General features: G+C 44.1%; 1 protein-coding gene, 1 long non-coding RNA gene and 1 pseudogene across 2 annotated transcripts in view; 1 reads left to right on the top strand and 2 right to left on the bottom strand.

The window, feature by feature from the left end:
• Positions 1-2,363: 2,363 nt before the first annotated feature.
• Positions 2,364-5,814, bottom strand: ZNF232 (zinc finger protein 232; annotated as a pseudogene).
• Positions 5,815-11,284: 5,470 nt separating this feature from the next.
• LOC148774688 (uncharacterized) lies at positions 11,285-19,017 on the bottom strand. Its single transcript, XM_088828826.1, has 3 exons — positions 17,577-19,017; positions 15,879-15,935; positions 11,285-14,961 (listed from the first exon to the last, which is right to left on the bottom strand). The coding sequence occupies exon 3, from the start codon at positions 13,934-13,936 to the stop codon at positions 13,556-13,558; it is 381 nt and encodes a 126-aa protein (XP_088684952.1). The 5' UTR covers positions 13,937-14,961; positions 15,879-15,935; positions 17,577-19,017; the 3' UTR covers positions 11,285-13,555.
• The window catches only part of LOC129542212 (uncharacterized), a 33,212-nt gene continuing 32,092 nt past the window's right edge, over positions 18,977-20,096 (top strand). Inside the window, exon 1 of the long non-coding RNA XR_008683021.2 lies at positions 18,977-19,137. This is a non-coding gene — a long non-coding RNA (uncharacterized LOC129542212). The remainder of the gene's footprint in view (positions 19,138-20,096) is intronic.

Below are 20,096 nucleotides of genomic sequence, written 5' to 3'. Positions count from 1 at the left end.
GGAAGCCAGGCAACCCTCCTCCGTGCGCCACCTGGCGGGCAGGGCGGGCGGCACGCCTCGCTGATTGGCCGAGGCCCGAGCTGCCTTTTTGCTGACCAGTGGGGCGAGAGGTCTGAGGGCCCGGAGTGAGCGTGGGCCGCTGCACTATGCTGACCCCCAAGTCAAGTCCAGGGGCGCCCACCACCTGGGACCTGGGCCGGTGTCGTTCTCAGATCGTTCGTAAGGATGTTTCACATTTCAAGGTGGGATTTTCCAACGCTGTTCCCAGACACTCACTTGCCGTCCCCCAGATGACTTCCGAATTACAACCAGGCCTATTGAGATGGCTGGAGATGGCATCACCGACTCGATGGACATGAGTTTGAACTCCGGGAGTTGGTGATGGACAGGGAGGCCTGGCGTGCTGTGATTCATGGGGTCGCAGAGAGTCGGACACGACTGAGCAACTGAACTGAACTGAACTTAGTGGCAGTGGAGAAGGACAGACTCAAGGTACAGAAGGCAGGTTTGGCTTCAGAAAGAAGAAAGCACTGTCCTCTGAGGCTGCTGGAGGGACTAAGAAGACAAATGTGGAGGGGATGAGGGCAGGGGGCCTGCAGAGTTGATCATTTGACACCTTTTGCTAAGAAGTGTGGTTATGCATTGGAGTGAGTGAAAGTCTGGGTCAGCTTCTGAAGATTACCCAAAAAGCCATCAAGAAAGGAAAGAAACTCTTCTTTAACCCTGATCTGCTGGGTACATCGGCATTCTCTGAGCTGGGCTGTGGTGGGAACAAGCTGAAACTTTGGTCACAGGAGGACTATAATCCACATTCCACTCCCTTGACTCCCAAGTGGGAGTCATCCTTTGCTTCCCTGATCCTACTCTGCCATTTCTGGGACCAGGACACTCCTTCCCCAGTCAACCTGCAGCACCAGGTTGCAGAAGTGCAGAGATGTTCCATGGGGTGGAGCACTGCTCATTGTCTTTCTAAATTGGTTCTCTCCTTTCCTTGGGTTTTAATTGGTCAAACTGTCACTGGAGGTGTTTTCCAGCGGTAGGTGGATGTAGCAGTGTAACTGAATCTTCACCAAGATTCAGTTGGGGCACCTTCTGTGACACCTGGTGAAAAGAAAACTGCCTGTCCTTGAGACTGTTACTTCACTCTTCCTGGAAGCTGGAATGTGGATACAGTAATGATCCAGCATCAACCATGCAGGCAAACCCATCCTAGTCTAGGGGATGGAAAAGCAAGGTGGGTCCTTGAAGTATCTGGTGAAACTAAACTCAGTTGTCCCTTAGGCCAGGGCTTAGCAAACTTTTCCTGTAAAGGCACCAGAAGTAAACATTTCAGGCTTTGTGAGCCACACTTCTTTTTTTACCCCCTGCTTTTTAAAAGTGATTCTTAGCTTGTGGCCTATAAAAAAAAAAACTGGTCACGAGCTGGATTTGGCCTGTGGGCTGTTTGCTGACTGCCAGCTCATGTCTGGACATTTATGTGAGAGAGAAATAAAAACTTGTATCTGAGAGTCAGGAAAGCCTTTGCCACTAAAGGGCACTTGATGGACAAAGCAAAGAGGAAGGGGCTCCCGGTCCTGGTAGTTTTCCCTTCTTGTCCTTACCATGTGGCACCCATCCTCTGGGGAGTTTGCAGGTACCTCAACCATTGGCTTCCTCCCCTGGCCTGTATCACCTTGATGAACTTTACCAGCCAGTGTCATGTTGGTCAATATTTAACAACTTTTTTTTTTTAAGCCCTGACTTACACAGTGAATTCCCACCATCACCAACTTCAATGCAGGCTGGTGAAAAGGTGCAAACTGGCAGTTGCATGCCTCTACAGACCAGCCCTCATGCACCACTAGAGCAGCCACACCAGTCCAGAGTCCTGGGCTATTTGTGTGTGGCTCTCCGTAGAGGTAATAGCTGTTCCCCATGCTGCTGGTCCTATATTCTTAATATCTCTTTCTCTCCTTTAATAGATCATTCCCCTTGACTAGTTAATACTTCTTTATATTAAACTTTCCCTACTCAAATAACAAGTGTGGTTTCTGTCTCATGCTTGGACAGTTATAGATGGGACTTTGTCCCAACAGGCAGATTACTGTGGGGCTGAGGAAGGGCCAGGACCAAAGACCCATTTATAAGAATACTAATATAGGTTGGCCATTACCTGCACAGTGGCTCTGTGCCAGACCCAGAACTCTAATGAAGTTGGCATGTTGGCTGTTACTCGAAGCCAAGTATGCTAGTTGATACAGTCATCTCAAACACAGGGGGTGAAGTGATGACCTGCAGGTAGTAGGACTAGATACAGTTTTTCCTAAATCAAGAAAGACACAGGAAAAATCTTGAGGTGCTTATAACTTTTATGGAATCTAGTCCTAAAACTGATTAGACAAAAGTACAACTCTGCCTGGAGAGTTTCTCACCCTCAGTCCATGGGGAAGGCTCTTCTCTGGCATGAACTCTTTGGTGTCTGGAACTCCATCTGTAGGCTTTCCCACATTCTTTACAGATTAAAGGTTTCTCTCCCTTGTGGATTCTCAGAGGCTGACTTAGATAGAAGCTTTGACTGGAGGCTTTCCCACACTCATTACAATTGTAGGGCTTCTTCCCCAAATGAATCCTCTGATGCTGGAAAAGAGGAGCACTCCACCTGAAGGACTTCCCACAGGCGTAGCACTTGTAGGGTTTTCTTTCTCCTGTATGAATTCTCTGTTGCTGAATGAGGTTTGAACTCTGGTTGAACATTTTCCCACAGTCACTGTACTTACAGGTTTTCTTTCCAGAATGAATTTTCTGGTGGATGATAAGGTGTGAGTTACAAATGAAGGCTTTACCACATTCACTGCATTCACGGTCTTTCTTCCCTGTGGGAGTTGTCTTGTGGGTTAGACAGAAGATAACCATATGTCTGAAGCTTTTCCCCTGAGTTGGGGACTCCCTCAGTCTCTCCCTTTTAAGATTTCTTTGCTGCTGCTCTAAAGGGCCCTCACCTTCAAAGGCAGCTTCAAAGGTAGTGGTGCTGGTGGTGAGTTTTTCTCTGAGCACCTGTGGTTCCACTTCAGTAATGGGTGGTTGTGGCAACGACCCTTTGTCCTTGGTCTCTGCATCATCTTCTGCAATGTTTGATGGAAACTGCAGATATACCTGTTCTGAGTGTACAGAGAAATGACACTTGGATTAGGATTTCTGGCACGAAAATAAAAGCTTAAAAAATATTCAGTATACACACGACAGAATTCAGAAGGACAGTCAGTTAAATATGAGGTCATCTCTTGGTGATGGGACTGTGTACAGGAAGCTTCTCCTTTTTCTCTTGTCCCTCTTCCTTATCTGTTTTTTATTTTTCTAATTTTTAAATTTATGGAACACTGCAAAAATGTTATTTGAAAAATAAAATAAATTTCAAGGCAGGATCTTCTTTTTAGGATTTATTTACTTTTTAAAAATATGAGAAAAAGTTAATATTTTCAAGAAACTGGGGAGTGGTTAACTGACGTTGTATAGAAAAGGAAAAATGAGAATCACAGGGTGATGGAAAAGGATGTTCCTAAAGGTGCAAAGACCCTGCCCCTCTGACTTTGTGACCTTCACCTCTTCCCAGTCAACCCTTGCTCCTCCAATCTGTAGTCACAGAAAAGGGTCTCCAACTGGCTGGCTCTTTACTGAAGGGAATGACTGCCTGCTTGGTGCTCTTGGTCTTTCCCTTTGATATGCTCTTTACATAATGCTTTGCTTTTTCGTCTTTAAAAGGTCTGTAACACTTTGTGGTTTTAATTTTCTGTAATGCTTTCTATAATCTAAAAAGGACAAACAGCGATGGCTATAAGGTAATGCCAAGCTTTAAAAATACATCTTTTTCCAGGTTAAATGCTTGTGGTTAAAGAAATATGAAACATGTTTACTAGGAAAAAAAAAATCAAACAGTAGTTAGCTCTGAAGAGAGATTTATGAAACAGAGTTAAAGGAGACAAGGAAAACTCTGCAAGAAAGGGAAGGAAGTGCTAGGAAGTAAAAACATACTTTTGGAATAGACACTAAGATTAATCTCCATTTTTTGTTTTTCCTGTTTTGTTGCTAATAAGAATTTGAATTTTCAGATGCTTCTGTCTTGTGGTGGTGGAGTTATGGTGTAAAACCAAGTGTTAAATAGAATCTTCTTGATTACCAACATATTCATGTCACGTTTCCAATGGTTTATGAGGTTATACAGTGCTCAGCAAGGACAGTGCATGGTCCTGAGGCTCTCAGTCTAGGGTCAGCCATAGACAGGAGATGATCTTTATGGGGATGGATGAAAGCTGGGGAGGAAGTTCTTGTGGTAAATCTGAAGGGCGGAAGTGTAGACAAAAGAGAGTTTCACATGGGGCTTTTAGATGGGGAGTAGGTGGTAGAGAAAGGTGATGACAGGCTGTGTCTCACATGGAATGCCTTACAGATTACAAAGTGTGTTTTGGGAGCCATGAAAAAGTTCAAAGAGAAAAGATTTCCAGGCTGGCCTGTAGCTCAGGGCAGTGAAAATGATGAGGCCAAAAGTGAATGAAGTATTTTCTGGTCCTGCTTCAGGGCTCTCGGGGCTTCCCCAGTGGCTCATGGGTAAAGAATCCACCTGCAGTGCGGGAGACACGGGAGATGTGGGTTTGATCCTTGGGTTGGGAAGACCTCTAGAAAAGGAGATGGCAACCCACTCCAGTACTCTTGCTTGGAAAATCCCATGGACAGAGGAGCCTGGTGGGCTGCAGTCCATAGGGTCACAAAGAGTCGGACACAACTGAGCATGCACGCACTTAGGGCTCTCTAAACCGAGATGCTGGTGAGGTTTTATAGCCAGATACAGTAGAAATTTAATCCTTAGAGCTACTACATAAGGTAGGTTATCATTATTACTAATTTTGTGGGTGATGACGTCTCTCACCTAAGTGATAAGAACAGTAAGGCCAGGATGATGACCTCTTCTGAGCTCCTGCTCTGTGCCCTTTATACTCCCTACTCCTTCCCTTCCTCCCCACAGAATCCTGCTACTCAACACTCTGGGAAGGGCCAGGGCTCCATAGCCTGCAGCTGGAAGCTTGGTTTCTCCCAGGCTGCTCCCAGAGCTGCCTTCTCCCATCACTCTTCCTATGCAGGTCCACATGCAAGGCCTGCGACCTGGGGGTGATCAGGTACTACTCGGTTTCTGTGGGACCAAAGCTTTCAAGGAGACTTTAGAGGGCCTCTTCCCAGCACAGGGGCAGGAAGAGGAGCTAGTCTCATTCAGGCCTTGAAGGCAGAAAAGACAGAAACACACTCACTGTTTTTCTTGGCCCCAAACAGTTTTGAACTTGGCAACTCCCCCTACTACTGTCCCTCTGTCAGACTGGAAAGTCATTGATCTGGTTCCTATAACAGATTGCATGTTCCCCTTTCCACCTGGGGTCCTGGTTCATTGAGTCCTTTCTCTAAATCCTCCAGCACAGTCACAGCCTTCTCTCCACTCTTGGGGTGATGTCCCTGCACCCAGGATTGGAGCTCCTTGAGCAGGATGGTCAGGAATTGTTCCAGCACCAGTAACTCTAGGATTTGCTCCTTGGTGTGACTCTCGGACCTCAGCCTCTCACAGCAGAGGACCCTTAGTTGGCTCAGGGCCTCCCAGGGACCAGGAGTCTCTTGGTAGCAGAGCTGCTTGAAGCGCTGGCAGAAGACCTCTTGACTGGGAGAGTGGTTCCCATGTAGTCTGGTCTCACACTCCCAAGTCTGTTCCTCTTCCTTTGGCTCCATCATCATAACGTTTTCTTGATCCTGTGTACCTTGAAGGTCCAGAGTTTTAGCTGCTGTTAGTGATACAGCCATCCTAGCTTGGATTGGCTCTGGAGAAGACCCATACCAACCAGAGTCTTTCAGGGGCATGCTGTAATATAAGCAGAACTTTTTTCTTTTTTTTTTTCATTCATTAAATACACACTCAGCATCTATCAAGAGCCAAACCCTGTACTATATCCTTTAATTTTTTCTTCTCCATCCCTCCTCAGATTCCTATTCTGGTGTCACTGCCTTTGAGAAAGTCTGGTAGACAGACACATAAAGTGTTTTCTACACTACATATTACAGCTTGATAAAGGCTATAGCAGGAGAAAAGAGCATAGGGGTTGGGGAGAGGGGAGTGTTCTGGAATCTTATGGGAAGAAACAAGTTTGAAGCAAAAGCCAAGTTTCCAGAGCTCGGAGCTGAGCAACTTTCAGAGCAAGGTGACTTGCCTATTTTCAATTATTGACTCTCAGAGGTGTTGGAGTGGAGTCTTCTCCCAGATGGCTCCTTCACTCTTCCTAAAATTTCAGTAGTGGCCAAAACGAACAGTTCAAATTTTCTCTACGACAATCTTATTCAAACGCCCAGGATCTGTAGCTGGGTCCTGTTAAGGGGCAACTATTGGGCAAGATTTGGTCTCGAGTAGGTGTCCAGAGTCAGGAAAATCTAAAGGGACGGAGGTGGAGCGCACCCAGAGGCCATTAAAGGCACACAAACAGGGGCCACTGGCTACAGACGAGGGAGGCGCAGAAGACGAGCACAGAAGCCTGTGTCTCAGGGTGATGCCCTGGTGGCCAGTTCCTAGTTGAATTCCTGTGCACGGCACTGGGTACGGGGTCCGCCGGATCGCCTGGCCAATTACAATTTCCCATCCTTCACTCCGAGCCCTGAAATCTCCAGAGAAGAGGGGCACCGGGCCAGCCCCCTCCCTCCAAGAACTGTGGGGACCTGGACCCTTTTCTGTGCAAAGGCGCGCAATCTGTCCTCGGCTCCTCAAAGGGCTGTCCGCGGGGTGTGCTCACTGCAGAAACTACCGCTGCCTTCCTGGACCGGCTACAGCAGAGCAGGCCGGCGGGCGACACCGTGAGGGCCGCCGCTAAAATTTACCTCAGAGGACTCGGAGCTTACACCTAGCCACTTTTGCTCAGCTCGCGCTTCCAGCTGACCCGGGAGGGCAGGTGTGCGCCTGCGCATCCAAGTCCTCCTCTGTCGCGGAGGGCTCTGGGAATTGCATTCCTGGAGCAGGTGGGGCAGGTGTGGGCCGAACTTTTTACCTAAAGGCTGGCGTGCCTTGCTTCTCTGTTCAGTTGGGCATCCAGCGTCCTGCCCAAGTTGATAGAAATGGCTGGGAAGTTCTACCCTGTGGGTGGTCTCTTTGCAGCCTTTCCTCCTCTACCTTCTGTTTTCCACTTACGTCTTCCCAGACCTGATTAGAGGGTCACAGCCGGAGAAAGAAGTTACCCTTAAGGAGAAAGTGTTGTTGTTCAGTTGCTCAGTCCTGTCCGACTTTTTGCGATCCCATGGACTGCAGCACACCAGGCTTCCCTGTCCTTCACTATGTCCCAGAGTTTGCTCAAACTCATGTCCACTGATGAGTCGATGATGCCATCCACCTATCTCATCCTCTGTCACCCTCTTCTCCTTTTGTCTTCAATCTTTCGCAGCATCAGGGTCTTTTCCAGAGTTGGCTCTTCTCATCAGGTGGCCAAAGTATTGTAGCTTCAGCTTCAGCAATGAATATTCAGGGTTGATTTCCTTTAGGATTGACTGGTTTGATCCCCTTGCTGTCCAAGGGACTCTGAAGAGCATTCTCCAACACGACAGTTCAAAAGCATCAGTTCTTCAGCGCTCAACCTTCTTTGTGGTCCAACTCTCACATCCATACATGACCACTAGAAAAACCATAGCTTTGACTATACAGACCTTTGTCGGCAAAGTGATGTCTCTGCTATTTAATATGCTGTCTAGGTTTGTCACCCCATGAACAGTTTGAACAGTTTACTTATGCATGTCCATAAGTAAATAAAAACAATTCGTGGTGAGAAGAAAAACGAAATCTAAGGATGTAGTTAATTGGGGTGGGGGAAACAGACTTGTTCACAGAGGAAATTACTGCTATCTGCTTTCCCAATAATAACAAACATGTGTCTGATTATGAGTTCTTGGGAAGGGAAGGTAACCATTATGAGAATGGAAAAGAACAATAGAGTATCCAAATTAACATGGAAAAAAACAGAACCAGCAAACTAGTATGAATCCTAGAAAGAAAAGAATCCAACTGCATCAAAAAAAGGAAATCAAAAGCAAAATTACAAAGTACCTAGAAAGCAATAAAGAGAACACTTCATGGTAAAATCTATGGGACTTAGCAACAGCCATACTTGAAAATGTACACCATAAAATCACTGTAGATGGTAACTGCAGCCATGAAATTGAAAGACAGTTGCTCCTTGGAAGAAAAGCTATGACCAACCTCGACAGAGTATTAAAAATCAGAGACATCATTTTGCCAACAAAGGTCTGTCTAGTCAAAGCTATGATTTTTCCATTGGTCATATATGGATGTGAGTATTGGACCATAAAGAAGGCTGAGCACCGAACTGATGCTTTTGAATTGTGGTGTTGGAGAAGACTCTTGACAGTCCCTTGGACAGCAAGGAGATCAAACTAGTCAATCCTAAAGGAAATAAGTCCTGAATATTCACTGAAGAACTGATGCTGAAGCTCCAATACTTTGGCCACCTGATGCGAACAGCCGACTCACTAGAAAAGACTCTGACACTGGGAAAGATTGAAGGCTGGAAGGAGAAGGGGATGACAAAGGATGAGATGGTTGGATGGCATCACCAACTCAATGGACATGAGTTTGAGCAAGCTCCAGGAGATGGTGAAGGACAGGGAAGCCTGGCATGCTGCAGTCCATAGGGTTGCAAAGAGTCAGACACAACTGAGCGACTGAACAATAACAACAACTACATCCCCTGTTAATGAAAAAAATATAAAACAATTTAAAACTCACACCTTAAGAAACTTTAAAAGCATAGTGAAATAAACCCAAAGAAGCAAAGAAGAATGTATCAGTAAAGATAAAAAACAAATTTAAAAATAGTAGAAGGGATAAATTCAAATGCTAATTTCCTTGAAAAGAGCAGCAAAATAGATAAACTTGTTTAGAACCTGATTAAGAACAAGAAAAATTAAGAATCGGAATGAGAAATAAAACATAACAACAGAATCAGAAGAGATGAAAATAATTAGAGACCATTTCACTCAGCTTTAGGGTAGGATAGTGAAAAATCTAGATGAAATGATCTTTTAGCAAAATATAAATTACCAAAATTGTGTGCACCAGCCAGATGTGTATAAAACAACCCGGTTCTGGGGGTACAAGATATCAGGAAAATACTAGAGAGCAATTACTTTTAGATATAACATGAAGTACCATTTTCTGGCAAACAACATTTCAAGTGGGAATCACTAAAATACTTAACTAGGGGGAATTCCCTGGTGGTCCAGTGGTTAGGACTCTGGTGCTTTCACTGCCTGAACTGAGTGCCATCTCTGGAGGGGGAACTAAGGTTCCACAAGCTCAATGAGGTGTGGCCAAACCTGCTACCCTCCCCTCCCCCCAAAACACTTAACTAGAAACAAGTCACCAATTCAAAACAGATACTTTGACCAAGCAAAATATAATGTAACCTGCCTTTTTTCTATACTGACTAGTTTATGGTTATATCTAGAATGGAAAGAAAAGAAAGGAAATTACACATACTATGCTCTTGTGATGACTATAGTTTCAACAACCAACACAAAACTAGAAAATTTTAAACATGCGCGTTTATTCATTTATTGAAAAAAAATTATATATGTAAATCTAGGTCTGGACTACAGGTGAGGGGATATAGAAACATAGCTCCCTGCTTTCAAAAAGCTAAATGTGTAGGAAGTGTAAAGAAAACAAGAGAATATAAAAGATTTACAGTGTAATAATGGCTTCTTGTTAGCTCTGAGACTGGAGAAACAAAGGACTTTGGTTTGTTCATTCAACAAGCCATGCTTCAATGCTTGAATTTTTCTTACAATGAACAATGTGGGGAAAAAAGTGCCAAGGTATTTTTCTTTAAAGAATTGAGTGTATGTTCATCAGAACCTGTCAGACATGTCCGTGTTTAAAGAAAAAGTTATTTTAAGTGAATAGGGACTCTGAAAGCTGCAGGGGATCAAGACAACCTGAGATAAGAGTTAGAACAATGCATTAGCTCTTTAATGATAGTAATTAGACCAGGCCTCAAACTGGAAGCTTTCATGAAGTGAGAGTCAAGTCAGTATGAGAGAGCATATTAAATGCCAAGTCAAGAACTTTCACTTTAGTAAAACGGGCAGCCACTGGCTCCTTTTTGAATGTGAGTTTGCATTTGTTTGTGTGTGAGATGATAAAAGCAGTATTTGAAGAAAATCAAGTAGTGGTGTACATGATGGATTAAAAAGGTGAACAGTTCCAAGACAACTAGAACAGTAATGGAAGACCAAGGCTCAGAGAAGCCTTGTTCACTTTCACCCTCAGGATCTCAAGGTGCTGCCAGATTTGATCCAGAAATTCTTTATGCTAAAAGGAAAGAAAGCACATCGGGGGTGGGGTGGGGTGGTACAGTCTCCTTGATCACACATCCAAAAAATGCATGGACACCCTTCAGAGGTAATCAGGAGAAATCATACCCAAGATTCTAATAAAACTCCAGAGACAGACGAACCAGTCCTTCCAAATTTGTCCCCAGTTTAAGGTCTTCTTCACAATAGGCTTAACTCATGTACATGGATGACCAGAATTTTAGGTCTTCTAATCTTCTCAACTTCAGACATAGGAATAAAGTTCTCCCAAATCTTTATTTCATCAGAGATTCAGAAACTGAAATGAGAAATGATTTGTACTGTAGCTGCAGTCTAGGGACATCAACATTATTTACCTGCTCTATTTTCAACATTCTCAACTGCTACATCCAAACCCATCCTGCTTCAGTGAAGAAATGAGTTGGAGAAAAGAAGCCAAATAAGGAGTAGATTTAGTGACCAATGTCACTAGTGTGTTTGGTAGATTTGATAGTGTGTTGGGAGAGGGACCTCAATGGCATGAGGAAGAGAATTTTTGGCTGCACCATGTGGCTTGTGGGGATCAGGAATCAAACCCGAGCCTAAGGCAGTAAAAGAACCAAGTCTTAACCACTGGACTTCCAGGGGATTCCCCAGCAGCCAGCTTTCAGGGATGGTGTGGATGGGCTTCTCCACTTTAAGACATCCCACTACTATTCAGGATGCCCTTGTGGAGGAGCACTAACCCCTAGTGCTTTGAACTTTAAGGGGTCATCTTCTTTACACCAGCCACAACACAGCACTGTATCTTACATATCTTTTATTTTGCTTGTAAATACTTCATCTTCTGTTTAAAAATGGTTAAAGCTCTAGATGCCCTTCTGTGTGTCAACAGTGGATTTCAGTTTTCTCATTTAAAGCTCACAATTATACCAGAAGGTAGATTATTTTATCACCATTTTATTAGTGAGGAAAATAAGGATCAGAAGGGTTACATAATTTGTTCCAGGTCCTGAGGCCAACATGTCCTACTGGGATTCAAACCCGTATCTGCGTCCCCTCCATTACACCACACTGCTTCTCCTGAAATAGTTCATCAAACTAGTTTTCTGTCAGACTCTGGGTTCCCATTGGGCTGCACTGCCACTATCCATATTACACTGAAATGCTTCCTTAAATGGCCTCAGGTGACTGGTGTTCTAAATATCCAAGGGCAGGGCTTCTCAACCAGGGCGCTGTTGACACTTAGGGTCAGATAATTCTTTTTTGGGGGTAGAGCGACCTATGTATTGTAAGATATTTAGCAACATTACTGCTTTTTAGATGCTAATATTTCCTTCCCAGTTGTGACAACCAAAATATCTCTGGGACATTGCCAAATGCCCTCTGGAAAGCAAAAATCACCCTGGTTGAGAACTACTGATCCCCTCTGTGCATCTCACAAGCTATTCCCACTAAGGAAAGATATAGGTTGAAACTGTCACCTTACATTGTGACAATGTAACTTGTAACTTTCAGTAACTTTCTTGTCTGCTGATACATGTAAGTTCATATACAATCCACCAGTATTTCATGGAAGAAGTATTTGACAATTGTGCTTGACTGCACATATACAATCCACCAGTATTTCATGGAAGAAGTATTTGACAATTGTGCTTGACTGCACATATACAATCCACCAGTATTTCATGGAAGAAGTATTTGACAATTGTGCTTGGCTGCACAGATTGGCAGGACCTAATTACCAATATCGGTTATCAGATTAAAGATGACTGATCTCTTTCAGAGTTCTGCTTAAAGCCTCCAATTCTCAAATAATTACAAAGCTCTGGTTCAAGACAAAACCACTCTCCTCTAATCACTTCACCTTTCAAAGTTGTTGCTTTAATTCCTACCAACTCAGGTCACCTAAATGCTCTGCCCTGGCACTGTCTAGTCCTGTTTCTGACACCCACTGTCCTTTCCTTTGCTCTTTCATTTCCTGATACTACTAGTCATTATCATTCTTTCTCTGGGGAACACTTCACTTGGCTCTTGTATCCTGGCCTTCAGATTTCCTGTTGTCAAGCCATTTCTATTAGTTTTTGTTTCCTCTCAATTAGTGGTTCATTATAATTAGTATTATAACATATGCATATTTTATAAAGAGATAAAAGGGGAATATGTATAAAATATATATCTAACAGGAAGAACTCATCCCAGAGAGATTTAATCACCCTAAAGTACTTAAAGAAGATTTATACTTGTCACTAGACTAGATAGTCAAGATTGAAATGGCTCCTTCCATGAAGAAGTTAGTTCAGGGGGTGTTGGCAAAGTGATTTTTAATGATGTTAACAACAATGGAAGTCCCCTGAAACATTCTCAAATAATTGTATCCTTGGGATCGTATGCCAGTTTCAGATCTGAAGCAGAGAAAAGGTGATTATGTCCAAGAGCTTGCCCACATTACACATACATGTTTTCCATCCATTAGGGCTCTTCAAATGTTTTCCTACTTTCAAATGGTTTTCAGCAATAAAAACCCTTTACTGTGCAATAAGATGTGGTCTCCATCAAGCTTTTTCTACATTCATTAGGTTTTTGTTTCCTATTAGAGTAAGTCATATTTAAGGACTCTCTTGTGTTCCCCAAGCTCCTTTCCAGTGTGAAGATCCTGATGTTTAAGAAAAGCTGTGTGCCTGCTGAAGGCCTTCCCACAGTGGCCACATTCAAAGGGTTTCTCTCCAGTGTGAATTCTCTGGAAACTAACAAGGTGTGAGTTCTGGCAGAAGGCCTTCTCACACTCAGAGCATTCATAGGGTTTCTCACCAGTGTGAACACAGGGGTGTTTAATGAGATCTGGGTTGTCCCTAAAAGATTTCCCACATTTATTGCACACATAAGGTTTTTCTCCACTATGAATTCTGTGATGTTTCACAAGGTCTGAGCTCAGATTGAAAGTTTCCCCACATTCCTTACATTCAAAGCATTTCTCTCCTGAGTGAGTTTCTTGATGTCAGGTGAGGTCTGCGCTGCCTCAAAAAGGCCTACCACAGTGGCTGCACTGATAAGCGTTCTCTTCTTGGTGAATTCTCTGCTCTTCTCTATGCAATTTTTCCTTGCTGAATGTTTTCCCAACTTCCTTAAGTTTCTCTCCAGTATGAAGTCTCTGATGCTTGAGAAAAGCTGTGCAACAGATGAGGCTTTTCTGCATTCCTTACATTCCATAAGGTTTCTCGCCATTGTGGATTCTGTGATGCTGGATGAGGAGCGAACGTTGCCGGAAGGCTTTCCCACATTCATTGCACTGATAGGGTTTCTCTCCAGTGTGAATTTTCTGATGTGTCATAAGATGCGACCTCTGGCCAAAGGCTTTCCCACATTCACTGCATTCATAAGGTTTCTCTCCACTGTGAGTTATCCAATGCCGAATTAGATCTGAACTTCCCCGGAAAGATTTTCCACACTTAGAACATTCATAAGATTTTTCTTCCCTGTGCATTCTCTGTTGTTGGATAAGATCCAAGTCAGAAGTACAGGCTTTTTCACATTCAAGTTCCTGTCCAGTGTGTAGCCTCTGATGTTTCAGAAAGGCCATGTGTCCACTGAAGGATTTCCCACATTTGCAACATTCATGGGGTCTCTCCCCATGGTGGAGTCTCTGGTGTTCAGTGAGGCGGGAGCACTGCCTGAAGGCCTTTTCACAGTTGCTGCACTTGAAGGGTTTCTCTCCAGTATGAATTCTCTGATGTGTGACTAGGTGTGAGCTTTGACTGAAAGTCTGTCCACATTTATAACATTCATAGGGTTACTCTCCAGGGTGAGTTCTTTGATGAATAATAAGATCTGAGCTTTGATTGAAGGCATTCCCACATTCATTGCATACATATAGCTTCTCGCCAGTGTGAATTCTCTGGTGCAGGACAAGGTTTGAGCTCCCCTTGAAGGCCTTCCCACACTCTTTACGTTCACAGGGATTCTCACCATTATGAATTCTCTTAGGTCAAACAAGGTTGGAGCTCTGATTGAAGTCTTTTCCACATTCATGATATATATAAGGTTTCTTTCCTGTATGAATTCTCTGATGTATAATAAGATTTGAACTTTGATTAAAGTCTTTTCCACATTCACCACATACATAAGGTTTCTTTCCTGTATGAATCCTTTGATGTATAATCAGATTTGAGCTTCGATTGAAAGTTTTTCCACATTCCTTACATTCAAAGGTTTTCTTTACATTATCAATTTTATGATGTTCAGTTATTTCTGACTTCTGTTTGAAGCTCCGACTACAGACTTCATATCTGTGGGATCTTTATCCTGCAGAAAGGATTTTTTCTCTTTCCTTACATCCATGGCCTCTCTCTCCTGCAATGGTCTTTTTTGGGATCATATTCACTTCCCTGATACCTCTCTCTTGGGAAGAGGGATGTCTCACTGCATCATCTAAGGAGCTTACCCAATACCTCAATAACCTATCCACAGGATCATCGGTTTCAAATAGCCCACATTCCTGGGAGATCTGTCTTTGGAGTCTTTTTGATACAGTCCTTGCTGAATCTTTTTCTTCTGAAATTCCCATCTTTGACTTCTAATCTTTTATCTTACTCCTGGTCTCAGAATCTGAAATGATAAGCAGACCATTCTATAATTCCTAAAATACAAATTTCACCTCTTTCCTACACCAGAAAGTCTTAAGGGAAGTAGAGGGAAGAACAAGGAACTTAGAAGACTCTTCCCTGCTGGCACTGAGATTTAGACATTTTTCAGAGGGATTGTGGCTATCACAGGAACACACACTCTATTGATGGAGAAGAAACCTACTGGGGTGCAGGCTGGAGCTGGTGTGTAGCAGTGGCTTGCAGGGTGGTGGAGGAATTCACTGGAGGAGGTGGGCAGTCTGGAGCTGGAAGTGGCCTGTTTGATGGGTTAGGAACCTGCTGGACCCTGTGTCCAGGCCAGAACGGGTTCACAAGAAGCAACCACTAGGGTGAGTGCCATTCAACCTAGTTGATCTGCTGGCAACCACACCAATAAATAAACAGCACACCAGCACCAGCAAGAGAAGTTCCTTCCTTTTCCTATGGCCTTGCATTTCCCTCCAGCAACCTCTGTTGACAAAATATAAGTCTCTTATCAGCTGGCAAAGGAGAGATGGTTCAGATCTAGTAACATAAGCAAAGCAAAGAAGGGTAGATTTGGAGTTGAGATATGATAAATTAATAACTGGTACACTAACACTGCTATATTTAAAATGGATAACCAACAAAGACCTATTGTATAGCACATGGAACTCTGCTCAATGTTATGTGCCAGACTGGACTGGAGAGGGATTTGGGGGAGAATGGATACAAGTATATATATGGCTCACTCCCTTCGCTGTTCACATGAAACTACCACAACATTGTTAATCGGCTATACTCCTATATAAAATAAAAAGTTTAAAGTTACAAAAAAATACTGGGTAGTGGGAGTGAAAGAGTTGGGGTGAGGGAGAGGAGCTGGTGAATTCCACTTCAGACATGTCATATTTGACTTACCTATGAGGCATCCAGGACGAAACTTCTGAGAAGCCGACGGATCAGCAGGTCAGGAACCTAGGAGGAAAATATAGAATGGACACACAGATTTTGGAATCATCAGTATATAAATAGTATCTAAATCAGAAAAGTGACCCTGGTGATTACAGCTTAAGGTTCTGAAAGGAACAGGGCAGCTTAGGGTTCTGAAAAGAACAGGGCTTAGAAGCCAGCAGAGCTAAGTTAGAGTCCCAGCTTCTTCATCTCCTCCAACCATCATTTCTGCAAATATAAAACAGAAATATTACTTATTCCAAACTGTTATTGTACACGCTAAAAACAATCAAACAAACAAATAAAACCACCCTGGGAATTCCTTGGCTGTCCAGTGGTTAGGACTTGGCACTTTCACAGCTGTGGCCTGGTTGAGGAACTAAGATCCTGTTAGCCGCACGGCAGAGTAAAAACCAAAAAACCCACCCCAATGTACAGAAAGCCACACATCACTACAGTGTAAGCCTCCTAAGAATGTAAACTCCATGGGGGTGGGGGTCTTTATTTTGTGCAGTGTTGGACCAGTACCTGGACCATAGTGGATGCTCAATTAAAAAATCATTGAATAAGTGAATAGTAGGTTATCTCGCTTCTTCCTTCCCCTTGACTAAATAATTCCTGAAATTCTTGTCTCCATGGGCTTCCATAATGCATGATACTCCACCCACTCTACTTTTTTATTGTCTTTACCCTTTCAGCTTTTCCAGCCATTAAATGTTGGTATTACTAAGGCTCAGCCCCTAGTCCTCTCCTTTTGTATTCTGTATCTCAATGACCATATCAACTCTGGCTTCAGTGATCACCTTTGTCCAAAATGAATCATAAATCGAAAACTCCAATTCTTCACTTACACTGTAGCCTATATTCACAATTCATCTCCCGTCCAATGTCTTACTGACAGTCAAGAAGAATCAAATGCATAAAAATTAACTCATCATTTTGCTTCTAAATGTATTCCCCCTTCTTACAGCTGTTTCTGCCCAAATGACCAGTTTTCATTGAACAAATATTTAACGTGCCTACAGTGAGCCTACAGTGTCGAGGCACTGTTCTAGGCCCTGGGATACTCTGGTGAAGAAGCCCCTGATGGGACTTGTACTTTTCTAAGCCAGAAACACAGTAATTTACCAAAAATGTGATCCATACAGCAGCAACATCAGCCTCACCCAAGAGCTTGGTAAAATGCAAATTCTGAAGCATTGCCAAGACCCACTGAATCAGTCTGTTGGGGAGGGGCCCAGCAATCTGTGCTCACCCAGCTCACGCTGCAGGTGATTCCTTAGCTTTGCTACAATCTGAGAAGCACTGCTGTAGTCATCTTGGACTTCTCCTTCTCCATCCCTTCTGTCTGTATATTTTACCTAATTCTGAAAAATGTTCCAACTCCATCTTAACTCAAAATGTTCTCACTCCATGCTTGGATTCTTGTAAAATCTCTAAACATGTTTTCTGGCTCCAGTCAGCGCTGAGAACACTGTCAAATGAAACAATTTTCTAAGGCACGGCTAACACCAATGAGCAAAAATCTATCATGATTTCTTCCATCACCCATTAAAGGAAATAATAGCTTCTCATTGACTCACAGAGCTGGATTATATCCTAGGGTTGCCATGACAAAGTCCCATTAACCAGGTGACTTAAAACAACAGGAATTTATTCTCTTACATTTCTGGAAGTTAGAAGTCTGAAAGGAAGGTATTGGCTGGGTGGCTTCCTCCTGCAGGTTCCTAGGGGTAACCGGTCTAGGTCTCTCTCCTAGCTTCTGGTGACAGCAGGCAATCCTTGTGTTCCTTGCTTTGCAGATGCAGTACTCCAGCGTATGCCTCCATTTTCACATGGCATTCTGTCTTTTCATTTGGCCATCTTCTTATAAGGACACTGGTCATGTTGAAGTAGGAGCTCATTCTACTCCAGCATAACCTCGTCTTATCCAGCTACATCTGCAATGACTCTGTTTCCAAATAAGGTCACCTCAGGCATGGGGGGCTAGGACCTCAACATATCCTTTAGGGGGGTACAATTCAACCCATAGTAATAGATCCGCTCTATGATTCCCTAAGAGCAAACCTACGCTCTTGAATCCTCCCTAACATTCCCATATACTACGCTTCTTCCCATTCTGTCCCTTTGCCCATGACTCTCTACTTGTGTTCCTTCCTACCCTTCTTCATCTACATCAAGATCAAATGTGGCAAAAGGCCAGGCAGTTCATCAGAATGAGTAACATAAACTAGGTGGTAAATAACAGCTGGTACTTTGCTTCAATGTCTGGGAGACAATAATTAGTGGGGACTGGGTATCTGAAAATCTTATACTGAGTCTAAAGGAGGGAACTGCTACTCAGTTCCTGCTAATTATACCATGCAGACACTTGGGTCCTGTTTGGCCACATCTTCTGATTTTCCAAGAGATGCTAAAAACCCAGACTTTTGAGAAAGTGGATGTGAAAGAAATTTTCTGATTTTAAAATGTTGGCCACTAGTTCAAGTAAAAACAAACAGCATGAGTCAAGAAAATTTGTCTAGAGGGAACTCCCTGATGGTCCAGTGGTTAGGATTTGGCACTTCCACTGCTGTGACTGGAGTTCAATCCCTAGTCAGAAACCAAGATCCCCACAAGCTGCAGGGTGAGGCCAGAAAAAAAAGTGTCTACAGAGTAATCTGGCCCAGGGGCCAAACTTTTACTATCTCTGACTTACACAAATACCTTCCACTGTTTCAGGCTCACCTTAGTTAGTACCTTCTACTATTTCAATCCTTATTATTATTATTTCAATCCTTTAAATTCATATTCATGCATTAGATGATGCTACACAAGAGTCCCTGCCTAGCGGCCTGGAAGACTTAAGACACGAAACCAGGTAGTAAGTGCTTGTGAAACAGACCCTTGTTTAACTAAACAAGCTAAAAAAAAATGAACAGTTTAAAGTGGGAGATGGCAATTCTGGGAGGCTTCCCAAAGAAAATGACTTTTGAAGCTATACCTAAAAAAATATACAGACCTTCACAAAGAAGAGACCAGCCCAAGTCCCTCCCTCTCTGAGCTCCAACAGTAGGAACATTTTAGATCAGGTATTAGAGCATGTCTGAACCATACAGTTCATTCCTGTGGTTCAGTCTAGTCTTCCCAACGGGGCTGTCCGTTACTCCTGGAGCATAGAGACCAGATCTTCTACTTGAAATTACATCTACAAACGCGCTTGGCACAGCACTGGACAAGGAACAAGGTCAGTTCATGCCTGAGGGTTAATTCTGGGCCTGGGAGAGATGTGGTTTGCAGAACTCACAGGAGGAACTGAAACAGAAAGTAAAAAAGGGACGCGGCGGAGGACGAAGTTGGAGATGGGCGGGGCGCGCCGAGACCAAAATGAGGGCCAAGGGCTTAGAAGGCCGGACCGCGCGCATTGGGCGCGTAGGTCCTGGAAGCCGCAGACTTTCTCCCTTTTTGGAGAAATCAGAGTTCAGCGCCCACCTCAGAAGATCTGCTCCCCAACTCTTCCTGGGGCCCCCAGTTCTGCGATCCCGGCGTGGTCTCACCTCCAGGTCACCCCTAGCCTCCCGCTTGACCGGGGCCCCCTCCACCGGGACCACCTGCGCTCAGCCCCGGTTCCTCCCTTGGGCGCGGGGCCACCACTCCGGACACCGCGCCAGCGTTAGCCGGACTCTTCCGCCGTACTCCCGCAGGCGACCGTTAACCTTCCTGCCGCCGACCCGGCTGTGTCGGCTAATCCGCGGGCGCGCCCCCAGGCCACCTCCCACCGGCTCTGGGGTCTACCCTGCGCAGGCTCGGTGTCGACCGCTCGGTCTCGCGCGAGGAGAGTCCTGAGGGTCCTGCGCCGAGCAGGTTGGTGCACCTGCCGGCGCCGCGTTACACAAGCGAGGCCACCACCGAGGCGCAAGTCCTCCGGGGGTCCTAGACTCACCCACGGAGTGGGGGGCCTGCCTTCGGCCTGTCGGTCTGCGTGTGCGATCTCATCAGATAACCACATTTTTGTTCTAATTTTTAATCTTTTTCTCTCTGCGTGCCTGTGTGGTCTGATTCATTGATGCCTTTTGTTTGCATGGCCCTGTCAAAAGCTTGGCAGAAGAAAAGAAAAAAGCCTTGGCAGTACGGAGATTTAAAAAAAGGATAGCGAAATGTTTAACAGGTCGAGTTCTGAGTGAGAAAGATAGAAAATCACAGAGA

The sequence above is a fragment of the Moschus berezovskii genome, chromosome 20 (assembly GCF_049115385.1).
Source record: "Moschus berezovskii isolate FMDL1 chromosome 20, NW_MosBer_1.0, whole genome shotgun sequence".
NCBI lineage: Eukaryota > Metazoa > Chordata > Mammalia > Artiodactyla > Moschidae > Moschus > Moschus berezovskii.
Note: the sequence above shows the minus strand (reverse complement) of the source record. Positions and strands in the feature narration are given on the sequence as shown.